This window comes from Ovis canadensis, chromosome 2, assembly GCF_042477335.2.
Source record: "Ovis canadensis isolate MfBH-ARS-UI-01 breed Bighorn chromosome 2, ARS-UI_OviCan_v2, whole genome shotgun sequence".
Taxonomy (NCBI): domain Eukaryota; kingdom Metazoa; phylum Chordata; class Mammalia; order Artiodactyla; family Bovidae; genus Ovis; species Ovis canadensis.
This window is the reverse complement of record NC_091246.1, coordinates 254,111,139-254,128,368: the sequence shown is the minus strand read 5'-3', so window position 1 is coordinate 254,128,368 and position 17,230 is coordinate 254,111,139. Positions and strand designations below refer to the sequence as shown.

At 52.9% G+C, this 17,230-nt stretch overlaps 1 protein-coding gene across 2 annotated transcripts in view; it reads left to right on the top strand.

Annotated features, from left to right (window-relative positions):
- The window catches only part of ACTL8 (actin like 8), a 74,625-nt gene extending 63,582 nt beyond the window's left edge, over positions 1-11,043 (top strand). For both annotated transcript variants that reach the window (XM_069579511.1, XM_069579510.1), the window contains exons 2-3: positions 7,093-7,491; positions 9,795-11,043. In XM_069579511.1, coding sequence (XP_069435612.1) covers positions 7,144-7,491; positions 9,795-10,544 — 1,098 coding nt within the window. In that variant the 5' untranslated portion in view covers positions 7,093-7,143 and the 3' untranslated portion in view covers positions 10,545-11,043. The remainder of the gene's footprint in view (positions 1-7,092; positions 7,492-9,794) is intronic.
- Positions 11,044-17,230: the final 6,187 nt, after the last annotated feature.

Below are 17,230 nucleotides of genomic sequence, written 5' to 3'. Positions count from 1 at the left end.
ACAATTTTGATTTCCAGCTGTTTATTGCTAGTTTATAAAATACAATTGATTTTTAAAATATTGAACTTATGTCCTGGGAGTTGTCCAAGCCCAGTTATTACTACTAGGATTTTTTTTGTAAGTTCTTTTGGATTTTCTCTATAGACAATTGTGTCTTCTGCAAACAGGAACAGTTTTATTTATTCTTTTCCAGTTTATATGCTCTTTATTTCATAATTTCCTTGCCTTATAGCACTACTGGCTAGAACTTCCAGTTAACTGAGTGGTGGAAATTGACTACCTTGTCTTACTCCTCATCTTAGGAGGAAAACTTAGGTATATTATTTGTAGGGTTTTTTTTTTTTTGAGATGCCTTTTTTTAGGTTAAGAAGATTCTCTTTCATCTCCTAGTAGTTGAGAGTTTTTATTGTAAGTTTATGTTGAATTTTATCCAATTTTTTTTTTTTTTTGCACACACTGAGATGGTCATGGAGTTTTTCTTCTTTCTTCTGTCAGTAGGTTGAATTATATTAACTTAAAAACCTTAAACCAGCTTCACATTTCTGGGAAAAGCCCCATTTAGTTGAAGAGTATTGGGAAGATCCTCTGGAGAAGGAAATGGCAGCCCAGTGCAGTTTCCTGCCTGGGAAATCCCATGGACAGAGGGGCCTGGCGGGCTGCAGCCCACGGGGTCACAAAGGGTTGGACATGGACACAGCTTAGCGGCCAAAGGACAAAAGTTAACGGATTATTCTTTTTATATATTGCTGAGTTGCCGATGTTTTACTCAGAATTTTGTTCATCAGAGACTTTGGCTTGTGTTTTTCTTTCTTTGCAGTATCTTTGATTTGGTCATCAAGGTCACACTGCCCTCATGAGAAGTGGTACCTCATCTTCAGCTTTCTGGAAGATGTTGTATACAGTTAGAATCATTTTTTTTTCCTTAAATTTTTGGTAGCATTTACCAGTGAAGCTATTTGGTCTAGAGTTCTCTTCACTGGGAGGTTTTAAACTCGCAATCTCTTTAGAGATCCAGTCTCTTTCATAGTTGCGGTGCTGTTGGGTTATATATTCCCTCTTGAGTGAGCTTGAGCAGATCATGTCTTGGAAGAAACGTCTTCCTTTCACCTGTGTTGTCAAATTGATAGTCACAAAATTGTTCGTGACCATTTCTTGTTATCTTCATCTGTGTGGTGTCGAGTGATGCCGCCTCGCTCCTGGCGGCAGCCCTTTGTGTCTCGCCTCTTTTTCCCCAATCTGACTGGAGGGTTATCAGTTTGTCAGGCGTTCCAAAGAACCAGCTTATGGTTTTACTGACTTTTCTGTATTGGTTTCCTGTTGATTGTGTTCTTCATTTCCATCCACTGCTTGCTCTGAATTTAATGCATTCTTCTTTTTCCAGCTTCTAAAGGTGGAAGCTTACTTGAAACATGTTTTTCTTTTTCAAATATAAACGTTTAATGCTATAAATGGTGCTGGAAAAGACTCCTTGAGAGTCCTGTGGATGGCAGGGAGATCAAAACAGTCAGTCCTAAAGGAAACTAATCCTGAATGTTCATTGGAAGGACTGATGTTGAAGCTGAAACTCCAATACTTTGGCCGCCTGATGCGAAGATCCGATTCATTAGAAAAGACCCTGATGCTGGGAAAGATTGCAGGCAGGAGGAGAAGGGGACGACAGGGGATGAGGTGGTTGATGGCATCACCGACTCTTTGGACATGAGTTTGAGCAGGCTCTGGGAGATGATGAGGGCCAGGGATGCCTGGCGTGCTGCAGTCCGTGGGGTCGCAGAGGGTCGGCCACGAGCAGGTGACGGAGTAGCAGCGCTGTGACCCCTGAGGACACTGTAGCGCACCTCCGTAGCTCAGACAGTAAAGCGTCTGCCTCCAATGCGGGAGACCTGGGTTCGATCCCTGGGACAGGAAGATGCCCTGGAGAAGGAAATGGCACCCCACTCCAGCACTCTTGCCTGGAAAATCCCATGGACCGAGGAGCCTGGCCGGGTGGCGGAGCAGCAGCGCTGTGACCCCTGAGGATGCTGTAGCCGCACCTCCCAGCTTCTTAGATTCTACTTCAATTTTCAGCTTAAATATTTTCCCATTTTTCCTTTGACCCAGGTACCATTTTCACTGGATTTTCACACATGTGGAGATTTCCCAGGTGTCCTGCTGGTCTTGACTTCTTCTAATCCCTTTCTGGTCAGAGGACACGCTCTATATGCCTCAAGTCAGTGCTGCGAGAGGGACGAGGACGCAGCCAGCAGCCGTGCCCGCCCGGGGCTGCGTCTCTGAGCGGGACTCCCCTCACTCTGTGTTTCGTTCCCTCTTGCTGTTCAGAGCGTCCGGCGAGCTGCGTTCCGCGTGTTGTCAAACCTGCTCGTTACCGTTCACGGTAGAGAGGGCTACGTTGCGCTCACTGCGTCTTGACCAGCACCGGAGATGTTACTGACGCTCTTGATGGGAGCTCACTTCTCAGCGATCCAGGGTCAGAGAGCGTGCGCGGCTGTGTCCTTTAGTTCTCAGCGCTCCCTTGGCATCGCTGTCTGTGTGGTGCGGCGCTGGGGTTTCTGCAGAGCAGGCTCAGCCCTGCAGGGTCTCTCGCCCACACCGCAGGCTTTTCTCCTCCCCTTTCCCTGCGGCTCTCTTGCCTGGTGGCTTCTGTGTTGCTTCGTCCAGTCGGTATCTCTTTGTCCTCATCGTGACTTCTCGGCACGTGCAGCTCTCCTCTTCTTGAAACGTTCTTTCTGCTCGGCCTTTGAGGTCGTCCTTCTGGGTTCCCGCTCGCCTCCACTTGTCGTCCCCCTCGTCGCTTCCTCTCGAGGCCCGGCCTCCAGACCTTAGAGTCCCTCAGGCATCAGCCTTCCTCTGCACCGGGTCCCTGCGTGAGCTCAGCCATGCCCAGGATCTGCAGCTCCACCCATTCCCGAGGGCTCCCCAGGCGACGCTGGTGGCGGTGCGTCCACCTGCCAACGCGGGAGACACAGGAGACACCCGTTGGCTCGATCCCCGGGTCGGGAAGACCCCCTGGAGGAGGAAATGTCAACCCACCCCAGTGTTCTCGCCTGGAGAATCCATGGACAGAGGAGCCTGGCGGGCTACGGTCCATGGGGTCACAAAGCGTCGGACATGACTGAGCAACTTAGCATGCGTGCACCCACCCGCTGATTCTCAGTTTCAGCTCCAGCTCAGGTGCCTGTAAACTCTGCCCTAAGGCATCCTCGTGCAGGTGCCTTAAGGACGCCTCTTGGTGTGGAAGCATCTGACTTCTGTCATGTCCAAAGTCAAATTCCCGATTTCCTCCCTGTGCGAAGCCTGTTCCTCCCGTGGTCTTCATCTTAGCGTGAGTGCATACGTCATCCTTCCGGCTCTCGGGGTAAAAGTCGGCATCGCTCTTCAGTCCTCATCTTGCCTCACACTCTATTGTACCCATCTTTCTTAAATACATCCAGAATGTGAGCGCCTCTCCTCGGGAGTTACCAGTTTAGTGCCGGCTGCCGTCATCTCTCATCCTTTTCCCCCTGCTTCTCCTCTTGCCCTCGTGGTCTGTATTTCACATCAGCCCCGTGGTCCTTTTTATAACTCAAGTCAGATAACATTCATTCCCCAGTTCAGACCCTTAGTGGCTTCTCTCAGCTCTCAGTACAGCACCTGAAAGCCCCATCTGAGATCTCCAGCTCCCTCCCCTTGCCCACTGGCTTCTGGGGTGCTCTTAGATCACAGCTGGCAGTTTTTGCCTCAGGGCCTTTGCACTTGCTGTTCCTTTAGCTTGGAATGATTTCCCAGGTAATCCCATGCCTCGTTCTCTCACTGAATTCAGTTCTCTGCTCAGCTGTCACTCTTAAAAGGAGGCCCTGTTTAGAATAACGCCGAGCCTCTGCGCCCCTTATACTCCGTGTTGGTGTTGCTTTTACGAGGTTTTCTTTTCCTTTATTGTGCTAATCCCACCTGGCGTGATACATTTGATCAGGTGCTTGCTAACAGTCTTTCTCAGTAGAGTGTAAGCTCTAGGGGGGTAGGAACCATATCAGAATGATTTGGATCGATGATGCTCAGTAGGGTTTGTGTTACACAATAGGTGGCTCAGAAAGTGCTTTTGAATGTGCCCGTTTTAATCTTTGTCCTGGGGGTGGGCTCCTTGGAGCCGTCCAGATTCTTCTGCAGTCGTGATCCAGGGGGACGGTGGCCCCTTGCTCCCCATCCTCAGGCTCCCAGGCCGGGGCAGCTGGGCCACCCACCTGGAGGCCCCTAAGTGAGCAACTCGATCAGCCATCACAGTGGACACTAGCCTGCCTGCATCTCCTGGTTCCAGATGCCAGGGGCGAGGAAGCAGTTGCCAGTTGCCCCGCTCTTGAGGTGCAGAGAGGCCGGTGGTACAGCCTACATCCCAGAAGTCATCTAGATGCCTGTTTCTCCATCACTCTGGGTCCCAGCAGGCAAGGGAGGAGACTGGAGCCTTGGTTCTGTCTCGCTCCTTCTCTTCCCTCTCCCCCATCTATTGTCAGAGCTAATTCGAGGAAGGCCCCAAGGCGGGCGGCAGCAGGTGGCTGCTGGCCAGGGCCAGGTGGTGGCTGCCCTGCTCTGAGCGCCAGGTCGACGCGGCTGCTCGGAAGCTGAGGCAGGCGCACCGCTGGCGGAGTGGCGGCTCCAGAGTGTGGCCTTGGGCTGAGCGGCTCCCGGGGTGTCTCTCTCACTGGACACCCACGTGCATCCTTGGTACCGAGTCTGCCGAGTGTGTGACGCTTTGCATTCTGCAAGGAGATTTCACGTATCTTTCATTTGTCTCCACACCCACTGGGTTTGCGCCTTAACTTTTACTTAACTTTTACTCTCTTCACTGTATGGATGTGAGAGCTTTGCCAGATACGTGCAGTGTGCGCCCACCACCGCAGTCAGGACAGGACCTCAGCCCCAGGGCCCCCGTGCCCCCTGGGTCAGCCCTTCTCCACCTCTGGCTGCTGAGAGCCGCAGGTTCGTTCTGTCTTCGTGCTTTTGCCTCTTCCAAGACGCCATGTGAACGGGCGCTCCTGCAGCGCGCATCTTCTGGGTCTGGCCGCTCACCGAGCTCGGCGCGTTTGAGGATTACTCACGTTACTGTGTGTGTCACTTGCTCCTTTCTCTTGCCGAGTGTGAGCCCCTGGGGTGGACGTGTGTCTGTGCCTCTCCAGCTGATGTGTAGCTTGTTTCTACGCTTGAGTGATTATGAGTGAACCTTCTAAAAACACGTACATGTGTTTTTGGTACAAACAAGCTTTTGTTTCCCTTGGGTGAATCCTTGGAGTAGAAACACTCGGCTGTGTGGTAGATGTATATTTAACTCTCTGAGAAGTGGCCAGGCTGTTTCCTAAGGTGGGAGCATGGTCTCGCATTCCCCAACAGTGTGCGTGAGGGCTCTGGTTCCTCCGCCTCCTTGCCAGCTCTTGGTGTAGTCAACCTTCGACTTTGGTCATGCTCATAGGGGTGCAGTGGGATCGTCGTGTTTTCAGCTTTCATTTTCCTAATGGCGTTGAGCATCGTTTCATGTGTATATCTGCCATTCGTATATTGTCTTTTGTGAGGTGTTTAAATCTTTCACCCCTCTAAGAAATTGGGTTATTTTCCTATTATTGGGCTTTGTGAGTCCTTTATATTTCTTGGGTAAAAGTCCTTTATCAGGTATGTGGTTTGTAACTATTGTCTCCCAGTCTGTATTTTATATGGGTTATTCTCTTATTAGTTCTTTTGAAGAGCAAACGTTCTTGAGTTTGATGAAGCCCAACCTCTCAATTTGCTCTTCTATGAATCAGGCTATTAATGTTGTATCTTAGAAAACTTTTGAGATCACAATGATTTTTCTGCTGTGTTTTCTTTCAAAACTTGTATGGTTTTAGGTCTGATATTTAGGTTTATGATCTATTTTGAGTTAATTTTGAACACAATATGAGATGTGGAGTCGAGATTTTTCTGCATGGGGATCTGCGGCTGTTCCCGCCGTTCACTGTAAAGACTCTCTTTGCTTACGTCATTGTTTCTGCACCTTGTCGAAGGTCAGGTGACATTTTCTGTGTGGGTTCACCTCTGGGCTCTCCACCCTGTCCTTTAGATCTCTGTGATTATCCTTTCACCAATACCGCATAGTCTTGGCTAGTTTATTTTTATAGTCAAGTCTGAAAATCAGCTGGTGGCCACGCCTACCTCCTCAGCACGTGTGTGTTTTTCTTAATTGCCCTCACTATACAGATGCGGACACCGACCGCAATCCTGGTTAGCTGCCTCACTCACAGCCTCTTGTATATAGTCTGTTAGATGCTCAGCACATACTCCAACCCTGTGTCTTCTCAGCGGCCTGGCCCGATGCTCGCCGTGTTCTCTGGATTTTGGTTTGGGTTTAAGTCTCAGCCCTGGTTTTATTGGTTGTGTGGCCCTGGTTTTAATCTCCGTATGCCTCAGCTTCCGTACCTGTCAATGAGTATCATGAGGGTACTTGCCAAATAGATTGTGGTGAAAGTGAAATGGTATAGACGGTGGTGAAAATGAAAGGGGACCGTTTGTTGGGTCAAGCTCTGAAATTGTTGATATTTGATCATTTCTGATGGACACACATGACTGTCTTGCCTCACTCAACCTGAAGCTCAGCCTCGCAGTGCTAGGTAGGCAGGAGAGCGTCCGCTGCAGAGGCAGTCGCCGCGGTCATCGTCGTCCTCGCTGTTCCTGTCGCTGCTCCTGTGGTCTCACTGTTATCGAGGGCGGCGGCCCCTGCAGCTGAAGCTTCGTCTTCCACGTGTCCTCAGTCAGGCAGCCAAAGTCCGCCAAGCCCACCCTGTGTGACAAGCTTCTTAGGAGTCTGCAGGCTGTGAGAGGGCCTCTGGGAGCAGAAATGCCCAGTTGGTGTGGACAGGTGTGGCGAGTGCAAGAGGAGAAGGTTGGGAAGCGGGGGCAAGTGGATCGGCTGGACGTCCAGGTGGGGCCTGGAAGGTGGCCTTTATGGAAGGGGGGTTTGGGTGCAGGTTGCAGCTTGCTCAAAGGCCCGGAAAGGGGAGCAGATGAATTCAGGGGAGCCTGAGGTTTGACTGTGGGGTGGAGAAGCCAGTGGCGGCCTAGAGTGGCTCATAATCGCCCCGTCCTCTGCCTCCACAGGTGGCCAGACTCGCCTGCGGAGCCCGTGAGCAGACCTCCCCTGCCTCCGCCATGTCTGCGAGAACCATCATCATCGACCACGGCTCTGCCTTTCTGAAGGCTGGCTTGTCGGGCTGGAATGAGCCGCAGCTGGTCTTGCCCAGTGTCGTGAACTACATCCCCTGCCGGGAGAACCCGGGCCCCAGCTACGCTCGGCGGCGCGTGAGTCTTGGCATTGACATTTGCCGACCCGACACCTTCAGCTACCCCGTGCAGCGGGGCCGCGTCATCAACTGGGAGGGTGTGGAGCACATCTGGTCGTTTATCCTGGAGAAGCACCGGCTGGAGCATGGGGACTTCCCTGTGATCGTCACAGAGAGCCCCCTCAAGGAGCCCGTGGACCGTCAGAAGACCCTGGAGGTAAGGGCTTCTCTGGGCTGCCCCTCCAGGGAGCGGGCCTGACACTGTGTTCAGACCCGCGTGGGTGCGGGAGCTCCGCCCTCTGAGGCATTCACCCTGTGAATACTGACTGCCCCGTGTGTGCCCAGCACTCACGTTAGGCAAGGGGGGCTCACAGAGGCCCCCAGGGCAGGAGGCAGCAGGCCAGCGCGCTGTGAACAGGCTGCTGTGCGGAGGGGCTCCGGGCGCTCACGGGCTCCCTAAATGTTCACAGAGAACCTTCTGGTCTTCAAAGAGCTTATGTGCTGGAGGAATGCTTGATGGTGAGGAAGTTAACAAAATTCCAGGTAGTAATCAGTTCTAAAACCAAAATGCAATGGGGTGAAACTGACTGAGGGAAAGAAGGGGAGCCCCTTGGAAGATGGTGATCAGGGAGGCCTTCTCTGGGAGGCTGGAGCCCAGCAAACTAGGGAGGGTGATAACAGGGAGCCAGGGGCTGGATCTCATAGGTCTGGTAGGCTGTGGGATGTGGTTGGATTTTATTCTGAACCGAAGGTTAGCAAACTATAGCCAGTTGGTCAAGTGTGGCTTACCATCTGTCTTTATAAATAAAGATTTATTGAAACGTACCCACGCCCGCTCATTTACACATCACCTACGGCTGCTTTCACCCTGCAGCCCAGAACTGAGTAGCTGGAAAGAGACTGTGGCTCGTAAAGCCCGAAGAGTACTTACCGTTGTGGGTCTGCTAGATAAAATACACGGTAGATTGGAATTTCCCATCACAGCAAATAATATTTCAGTGTATCAGACACTGCATAGGATAAACAGTGAAGCAAAGTGAAGTTGCTCAGTTACGTCCAGGTCTTTGCGACCCCATGAACCGCACCCTACCAGGCTCCTCCGTCCATGGGATTTTCCAGGCAAGAGTACTGGAGTGGGCTGCCATTGCCTTCTCCAGAGGATCTTCCTGACCCTGACCTGGATCGAACCCAGGTCTCCTATGTTGTAGGCAGACGCTTTACCGTCTGAGCCGCCAGGGAAGTCCTAGGACATAGTGAAGCATTATTTGTTGTCCATCTGAAATTCAGATTTAATTGGGTATCTTGTATTTTTATTTGTTACATCTGACACCCTGAACCATTTATAGAAAATGTTTGCCAGCCTCTGCTCTGAGTGAATATGGAGCTCCTGGAGAGCTTTAAGTGGAGTGTGGGGTTTGCATTTGATTTTTTTTTTGAAAAAGAGGACCTTGGCTTCTGTATGGGGAGTGGATGGTAAAGGGGCAATATTCTGAACATAGGAATGGACGGAGCTCCCTCCCACTGAGGGGAGAAGGTGGGCCTGCAGGCCTGCAAAGGCGGCTCGGTGGCCAGAGGCTCCAGGGGCTACAGAGCTGGGCCGTTGGAGCCTTTCTGCATCTGTGGTGTCAGAGCCCTGGGGATGCAGCCTGGGCTGGGCGGTTGGGGAGGAGGGGGTGGGGTGCTCTGTAAAGACTGTGGGGGTGACAGGCAGAGGAAAAATCAGCCGGGGGACTTGCCAAGCTCTAAAGATCAGAATTCCAGCTTTGTCTTGGTGTTTGGAAAGTGTTTATCTTAAAAAACGGACTTCACGTGTCAGGAGGTTAGCGTGTCTCCCCCGCCTTCCCTTCCTGCTGCCCCTCCTTTCAGGAGGCAGTGGTCTGTGTGCAGCATGGCTTTCTTCTCTCATCACTTCCGTCTTATGGAAAAATGGTTCAGGGGCCTCCCTGCTGGCTTGGTGGCGAAGAATCCGCCTGCCAGTGCAGGAGACTCAGGTTCCATCTCTGGGCCAGGAAGGCCCCATGTGTCGCGGAGCAGCCAGGCCCGTGACCCGCAGCGACTGAGCCTCTGCTCTGGAGCCCGGGAGCCGCAACCACTGAGCCCGAGCCCCCGAGAGCCCGTGCCCCACAAGCAGAGAGGCCGCTACAGTGAGAGGCGCCCTGCAGCTGGCGCGCAGCCCGATCTCCGCAGCTAGAGACAAGCCTGTGTGGCAGAGACCCGGCACGGCCAAAAGTTTAAAAAATGGGAAACAAATAGCTCCGGCTGCAGCTCCCGCGCTGGACCTGCCCCGCTTGCGCCGCGCTGCTCACACAGCCAGGCGTCTCAGCGCCTGCGCGCACATGCTGAGGCTCTCCCTGCCCCTCTGCCAGAACGGTCTTCTGAAAGGCCATCGTCAAGCAGCTCCCAAGGGCCAGCCTGGCTTTTTCTGACCCTCCAGGACCCTTCCCGAGTCCCCCCAGGGTGAGCACTCTGCCGGCACTGCCCTGGGGGGCGCGCTGAGTTCTGTCTGCTCCCCTCCTGCAGATCATGTTCGAGTTGCTGGATGTGCCGTCTGTGCTTCTGGCCGACCAGCTGGAGATGTCGCTGTACTCGTCCGGCCTGCTGACGGGCGTGGTGGTGGACTCAGGTTGTGGCCTGACCCGCGTGCAGCCCTTCCACCTGGGCCGCCCGCTGCGGCCCGGGACAAAGACGCTGGAGTTCGCGGGCCAGGACCTCTCGGCCTATCTCTTCAAGAGCCTCTTCAAGGAAGATTACAATCGCCACAACCTGTTCCAGCTGGACACCGTGGCCAGCACCCAGATGCATAAATGCTACGTGCCGCAGAACCTGGGGGAGGAGCTGGACTTCTATCAGGGCCTGCCGAGCGGCGCCGACGAGAGCAACAGCTACCACCTGCCAGACGGCACCGCGGTGGAGCTGACCCCCCTGCAGCGGCTGGCCCCCGAGATGTTCTTCAGCCCCCAGGTGTTCGACCTGCAGGGGCCCAGCCTCTCCCAGGCCACCATGGAGTCCATCGAGGCCTGCGAGGCCAGCCTGTGCCCGCTGCTCGCCTCCCACGTGGTGCCCTGCGGGGGCAACACCCTCTACCCTGGCTTCACCACGCGTCTCTACCAGCTGCTCGACAGCCATTTCGCCCCCACCAAGGCTTCCGTGTTTGCGGGCTCCAGCAGGCACTTTAGCGTCTGGCTGGGAGCGTCCGTGGTGGCTCACCTGTCGACGTACAAGTCCGAGTGGCTGACAAAGCAGGAGTATGACGAGAGCTTCAGGATGTAGCCAGCTGGTCTGCTGCTGCGGCCCAGCTCCCCTCAGAAGGCCATGGGGGGCTCATCCCAGCGGGAGGCTGGGCCGGGGTGGGGTTAGCTGGCTTTGGAATTCAAAGGTCATGGGAGACTGTTTTAGGCTCTAGGGTTTTATCTTGTTTCAAGACTGGGATTCACCCCGTGGGAGGACAGGGTAACCCTTCGAGGGGCTAGTCTGTCACTGGGATCGAGTGGCCAGCTGCCATCTCCACGCTTAACAGTTGCTTGCTTTTTCCTGGCGTTTCTCTTGGGCGGTCCCATTCTTTTGATGGAGTAGGTTTTAACGGGGCAAGGGAGAATTATTTTTGAGTAGGGGATAGGGTGGGTGGGGATGGGAGAGTTGAAGTCTGTAGACCTCCCCACTCCTTGCAGGTGAGTGGGGGTTGGTGCAGGAAGCCCGGCGCGCCCTTCCTGCCCTTGGGCCCCTGGCCGAGGTCTTGTTTTCCGTATGCAAATAAATAACTTGTTTGGAAGTGCTGCCTTCTGTGGTCATGGATGGGGCAGGGTGGGCAGTCCCTTTCGGGGGACGCAGGGAGTGTGAGCACGTGAGTGCCGGGGTGGGGCCCAAGCCGCCCGTGGGGGCTTCAGGGACCTGTGAGTGGTGGTTCCCCCAGAGACCAGTGGCTGAGGGCCTGGCGCACCCTTCTCTGACGGCCGCGTCCTCCCGCCTCCTTCCGGATGTCCGGTGGTCCGCAGAGTGGTGTTCCTGTCAGTCTAATGTCTGTTCAGTCAGCGCTGGGGAGCCTACCATGTGTCTGGTATTCTGCTGGGCGCTGTGGGCTTCACGGAGAAAAGACGCGTGAGGTTTCTGGTTCCAGGAGGTTGGCGTCTTCTGCGGGGGCACACGTGACGGGTACAGGCAGGCCTGGGGTGCTGAGGGCTTGCTTCCAGCTCGCTCTGAGAAAGCGAATGTCGCGGTACAGCCCTCTGAATGTTTTGGTTTCCCACTGCTTATAAAAGGCCTCCCCTGGTGGCTCAGATGGTAAAGAATCTACCGGCAATAGAGGAGACCCGAGTTCAATCCCTGGGTCGGGAAGGTTCCCTGGAGAAGGTCTTGGCAACCCACTCCAGCATTCTTGCCTGGAGAACCCCATGGATGGAGGAGCCTGGTGGGCTGCAGTCTGTGAGGCTGCAAAGAGTCGGACGCGGCTGAGCGACGCAGCAGCAGCAGCAGTGGGCGTACAAGTCGTGGTCATGCTGCAGGCTGCTCAGGGCAGCGTCGTCACAGCCACAGTTTAAAAACGCTCTGTTGCTGGGACTTCCCTAGTGGTCCAGTGGTGAGAGTCCGTCCACCTTACGACGCAGGGGATGTGGGTTTGATCCCCGGTCAGGAAAGTAAGATCCCACGTTCCTTGGGGCTGCTAAGCCCACACGCCACGGCTAGAGAGCCCTCGTGGAATGCCTCCTGAGCCTGCACACTGCAACAGACGATCCGCCCGACACAGGAAGGTGCCACATGGCATGCCTCCTGAGCCTGCACGCTGCCACAGAAGAGCCGCCCGACACGGGAAGGTGCCATGTGGCACGCCTCCTGAGCCTGCACGCTGCCACAGACGAGCCGCCCGACACAGGAAGGTGCCTCCTGAGCCTGCACACTGCCACAGACGATCCGCCCGACGCGGGAAGGTGCCACGTGGCACGCCTCCTGAGCCTGCACGCTGCCACAGAAGAGCCGCCCGACGCGGGACGGTGCCACGTGCCGCAGCTGAGAACTGACACAGCCGAGAAAACACGCTTTGTTGCTGGAACGTGCTCGTCCCTGAGCCCTCGCCACGCTCTACTAGTAACAGCAGAGATCACTGGCCACACATCGCCGTTACAAATACAATGATAAAATGATGAAAAAGCCTGGAAGGCTGTGAGAATCGCCAGGCTGTGGCCCAAGTGAGCACACACTGTCGGGAAAATGGCCACCCTAGACTTGCTCAAGGCAGGGTTGCCACAAACCTTTGGTTTGTTTAAAAAAATAAAAAAGCAGTTATTGGTGCAGCATTCTGAAGTGAAGCGCAGGAAAATGATGTGTGTCTGTCGGGAAATCTATTTCAGGATCTGATGAATGAGGCGAATTAAACATTATGAGGTCACGTGATCTGGAGTGTGGCAGGATGCCTGTTTTCAATGGGGTGGACGGAGCTGGAGGTTTCTGGGGACTATGGGTGACTGTGCCCCCTCCCTCAGCATGCTGTGAGGTCACACTACCAGGCATCCTTGCACTTAGGACCACGTGACCACACGTAGGTTCTGGCCAGTCCAGTGTGTGCCTGGTCCTTAAAATTGCTCTTTGAGCCCTCGGGATGCAGTGGGTCTGATGGGGGAGGGGAAGAGCTGCAGGGGGACAGAGGCTAAACGAGTGACGAGAGTCTCCACGCCAAGCCCACCAGCCTGCACGGCACCGGGGCATGAGGAGGAACCCGCGCTGTTCAGCCACCGAGATCTGGGGATGGTTACAGCAGCTTTTTGCTTATTCCAATAATACAGAGAAAGGAGTCCTAGCTTACTGTTTGTTTAAGATTGAAGGCAGGAGGAGAAGGGGATGACAGAAGACGAGATGGTTGGATGGCATCACTGACTCAGTGGACATGAGCTTGAGCGAACTCCGGGAGATGGTGAAGGACAGGGAAGCCTGGCGTGCTGCAGTCCGTGGGGATGCAAAGAGTTGGACATGACTGAGCTGCTGAAAAGCAGCAACAAAAAGCAATATTCCCCCTTGTAAACAGCAGAAGTGGGGCTCAACTCAGGCCTGGCTCTTAGCCACTCTGTTGTATGGCTGCTTCTGGAGGGAGACTTTGGTTCTCAAATGCTTTGTTCCCATCTGCCTCTTAACATTAGGGAACCAAAGGTATAGTGGGTGGACAGCCAGGGAACCTGATGTTCCAGGAATTTGTTGTTCAGTCACTCAGTCGTGTTCACCTCTTGGTGACCCCACGGACTGCAGCGCATCAGGCTTCCCTGTCTTTCATTATCTCCAGGAGCTTGCTCAAACTCATGTCCACTGAGTCGGTGATGCCATCCAACCATCTCATCCTCTGTCATCCCCTTCTCCCGCCTTCAATCTTTCCCAGCATCAGGGTCTTTTCCAATGTGTTCAGTGAATCAGGCTGCCAAAGTATTGGAGCTTCAGCTTCAGCATTAGTCCTTCCAATGAGTATTCAGGGTTGATTTCCTTTAGGATTGACTAGTTCGATCTCTTTGCTGTCCAAGGACTCTTCAAGAGTTCCAGGAATAGGGGGAGGAATTTGGAGACCAGAGTCAGACTCACCTCATCTTTGGCACATGAACCGCATTCTCTCATCCACATTCTTAGCCCTGAACATTAGCCATCAGTGGCTCCCAGAGGCAGCAGTGGGGCCTCAAATACCCTGTGGACTTGGGAGTCAGACTTGGGTAACAGGCTGGCCCTGCTAGTAATGAAGCTGTCCTGGGTTTCTGCATCTTCTCTGAGTCAACCAGCTGAACAGGGGGAGTAAAAGGTCCTCCTCTCCAAGGCTTGGGGTTGAGGATGAACCAAAACAAAGGGTGAGAAGTCACATTGAAAATGAGAAAGTGCATTGAAATATATTACTTTTGTAAGTGGACATTTCTCTCTTAATCAGGAGTATTAATAGCAGCAGCAGCCGCTGTGCCTTGTCAGGCATTGTGGTGAGTGCTCGACAAAGGCGATTGCATTTAATCCTTGCATACACACTCTGAATGAAATAAGTGATATTTGACCCCACTGAACTTCAGAGATACTAAGCACCTGCTCGAGTTCACACACGTGCCCAAGCTAGTAGTGAATTGCCAGTTAGGAGTGGATTCAGCATTCCTGAAGGAAAACGAGACTAAAAGTGGCTAAAACATATTGGGGGTTTTTTTTTTGGGTCTCAGGTAGCAAGTAGGCAGTTCAGTGGAACAGTGGTATATCTGTATAGTCAAGGACTCTTCCACTTAGAGGCTGTTGCCTTGTAATCACAAAATAGCTGCAGCAGCTCCTGGTACCACACCCACACTTCCTACAGGAAAAGGTAGGTTGAAAAGAGTGTGCCATTTATCTCTATAGGAACGTGTCCTCCAGCCGATTTCACGGACTTCAGCACATGCCCCTCGGCAGAAGAGGGATTTGAAGCTGTGTCGATCCATACTAGGGCCCACGTCGTTACCCACAGTTTCAGACTACCTTCCCAATTTTCTGGGCTTTGTTGGATCCCTTGACCTGAGAGATGAAGATGTGTGATTTTTTCCAGGCTTGAGTGAAAGATGCTTTTGAATTGAAATCAAGGTGTTGACATAGCAAGTAATAATCTTTGTGCTCCAAACCGGTTTATTTGTGTACTCTTGGCAGAAGGGGGAAAACAGAAATGAGTATAAGAGAAAAGAGGTTGCTGGAGAAGAGCTGGGCAAGGGGTATTTTTTATTCCTTGTGTAGCTCTGGGCAGCTGTCATCAGAACTCTTTTTCTCACTTTATTCTGAATGTAACATTTAACCTTTCTGTTCAAGCATCAAATCTGGCTGCCTGGTGTATAATTACGAACTTTGCTTTGCTTTCTCTCCCCTCCCCCCACCCCGAAAGCTTTTAAAACTCCCTTGCTGGGTACCATCTCTCTCCTCCGACTCTCCAATTAAATTAAAAATAGCACCTCCGTGGGGCTGTGCAGGGCCATCACCCTAACATGGAACTGCTGGCAGGCCAGGCCTGGTAGGGCAGTGAATGGTGCCCAGGAGATGCCTGCCGGCTTGGGCATGGTCTGGTAGCTGCTCAGATCTGGGGGAAGCTTATCCTTCACGAGGGATCTGGGGCTGCCTGCCAGGGCAGCCAGGTGCAGGGAAGTGGGAGGCAGGGTCTTGGCAACTGGGGAAGGGGCTGGGTGGGGCTGGCAGAGGGGACAAAGGGAAGAGCCCCCAGGGGGGCCGTTCACAGCTGTGAGGGTTCGGTCGTGCCAGTTTGCATTGCCAGCTTCTGTTGGGGCTTGGCACCCTTGTACTTGGGTTTGGGTGGGATTTGGATGCCCAAGTTTCCTGAGATAACCCTGATAGAAGCTTCAGGTTCTGTTGATACAGAAAACAGTGTTAATACTGAGTACCTTCCTGGTGGCTCATATGGTGAAGAATCTGCCTACAATGCAGGAGACCCGAGTTCAATCCTTGGGGCGGGAAGATTCCCTGGAGGAGGAAATGGCAACCCACTCCAGTATTCTTGCCTGGAGAATCCCATGCACAGAGGAGCCTGGCGGGCTACAGTCCATGGGTTGCAAAGAGTCAGACTGGACTGGAGTGACTTGGCACGTATGCACACACCTTCCTGGCCCGAGAAGAGATGTCCAGTGTCTCTCCCACCTCTAGGTCCCCTCTCCCTAGAGAGGTAGATGGTGAAACGGATAAGGGGTCAGACTCTGACGCCGGGCTGTCTGGATTAACGTTGCTGTGTTGCTCTCTAGCTCTGTTGCCTTGAAGGAAGTTACTCAACCTCCTGTGCCTCAGTTTTCCCATCTGAAAAATTGGCCCAATGAAGACATCTGCCTCAGCGTGGTTTTGCTGATTACCAGATGGTTTTGATGAGTTAACACATGTAAAACACTTAGAAGGTGCCAGACACACAAAGTCAGCTATTGCTGTATCTGTGTTCACCACCCCATACTGAACAAGTCCTGAGGCAAAAAGACCCCGGCTTTCCTGTTCATTTTCACTTGGTCGTGTGCAGGTAGGAGATGCAAAACATAAAGATGCTACTTTACTTTCCAGGGAAAGGCATCAAAGGGCAACTGAGTGCTGGGCCAGGCTCACAGTCCACACACACAGGTGTCGCAGGGACGGAGAGAAGCTGGTTATGGGCGGTGACAGGCAGTGGCGCTTGAGATGACGTTCACCAGAGGAGTAGGAGTTGGCACAAGCTCTCTCCCCTGTTTGGAATGCCTGTCCCTGCTACCAATAGCATAGCTGCTTTTGACCTAGGGAAAAAGCTAGCTGAAAACTCAGCTTTCAAAAAATGGAGATCATGGCATCAGGTCCCATCACTTCATGGCAATGGATGGAGAAAATGTGGAAACAGGGTCAGATTTCTTGAGCTCCACAATCCATGTGGATGGTGACTGCAGCCATGAAATTAAAAGATGCTTGCTCCTTGGAAGAAAAGCTATGACAGACCTGTATTAAATACCAGCGACATCACTTTGCTGACAAGGTCCATCTAGTCCAAGCTATGGTTTTTCCAGTAGTCATGTGTGGATGTGAGAGTTGGACCATAAAGAAGGCTGAGCGCTGAAGAATTGATACCTTCGAACTGTGGTGTTGGAGAAGACTCTTGAGAATCCCTTGGACTGCAAGGAGATCAAACCAGTCAATCCTTAAGAAAATCCACCCTGAATATTCACTGGAAGGACTGATGCTGAAGCTGAAACGCCAATACTTTGGTCACCTGATGAGAAGAACTGACTCATTGGAAAAGACCCTGATGCTGGGAAAGATTGAAGGCAGGAGGAGAAGGGGATGACAGAGGATGAGATGGTTGGATGGCATCACCAACTCAATGGACATGAGCTTGAGCAAGCTCTGGGAGATGGTGAAGGGCAGGGAGGCCTGGTGTGCTGCTGTTTATGGGGTCGCAAAGAGTCGGACACGACTGAGCAACTGAACAGTGAACAGCACCAATAGAGTGTGGGATTAAACAGATGGGACACTTAGGA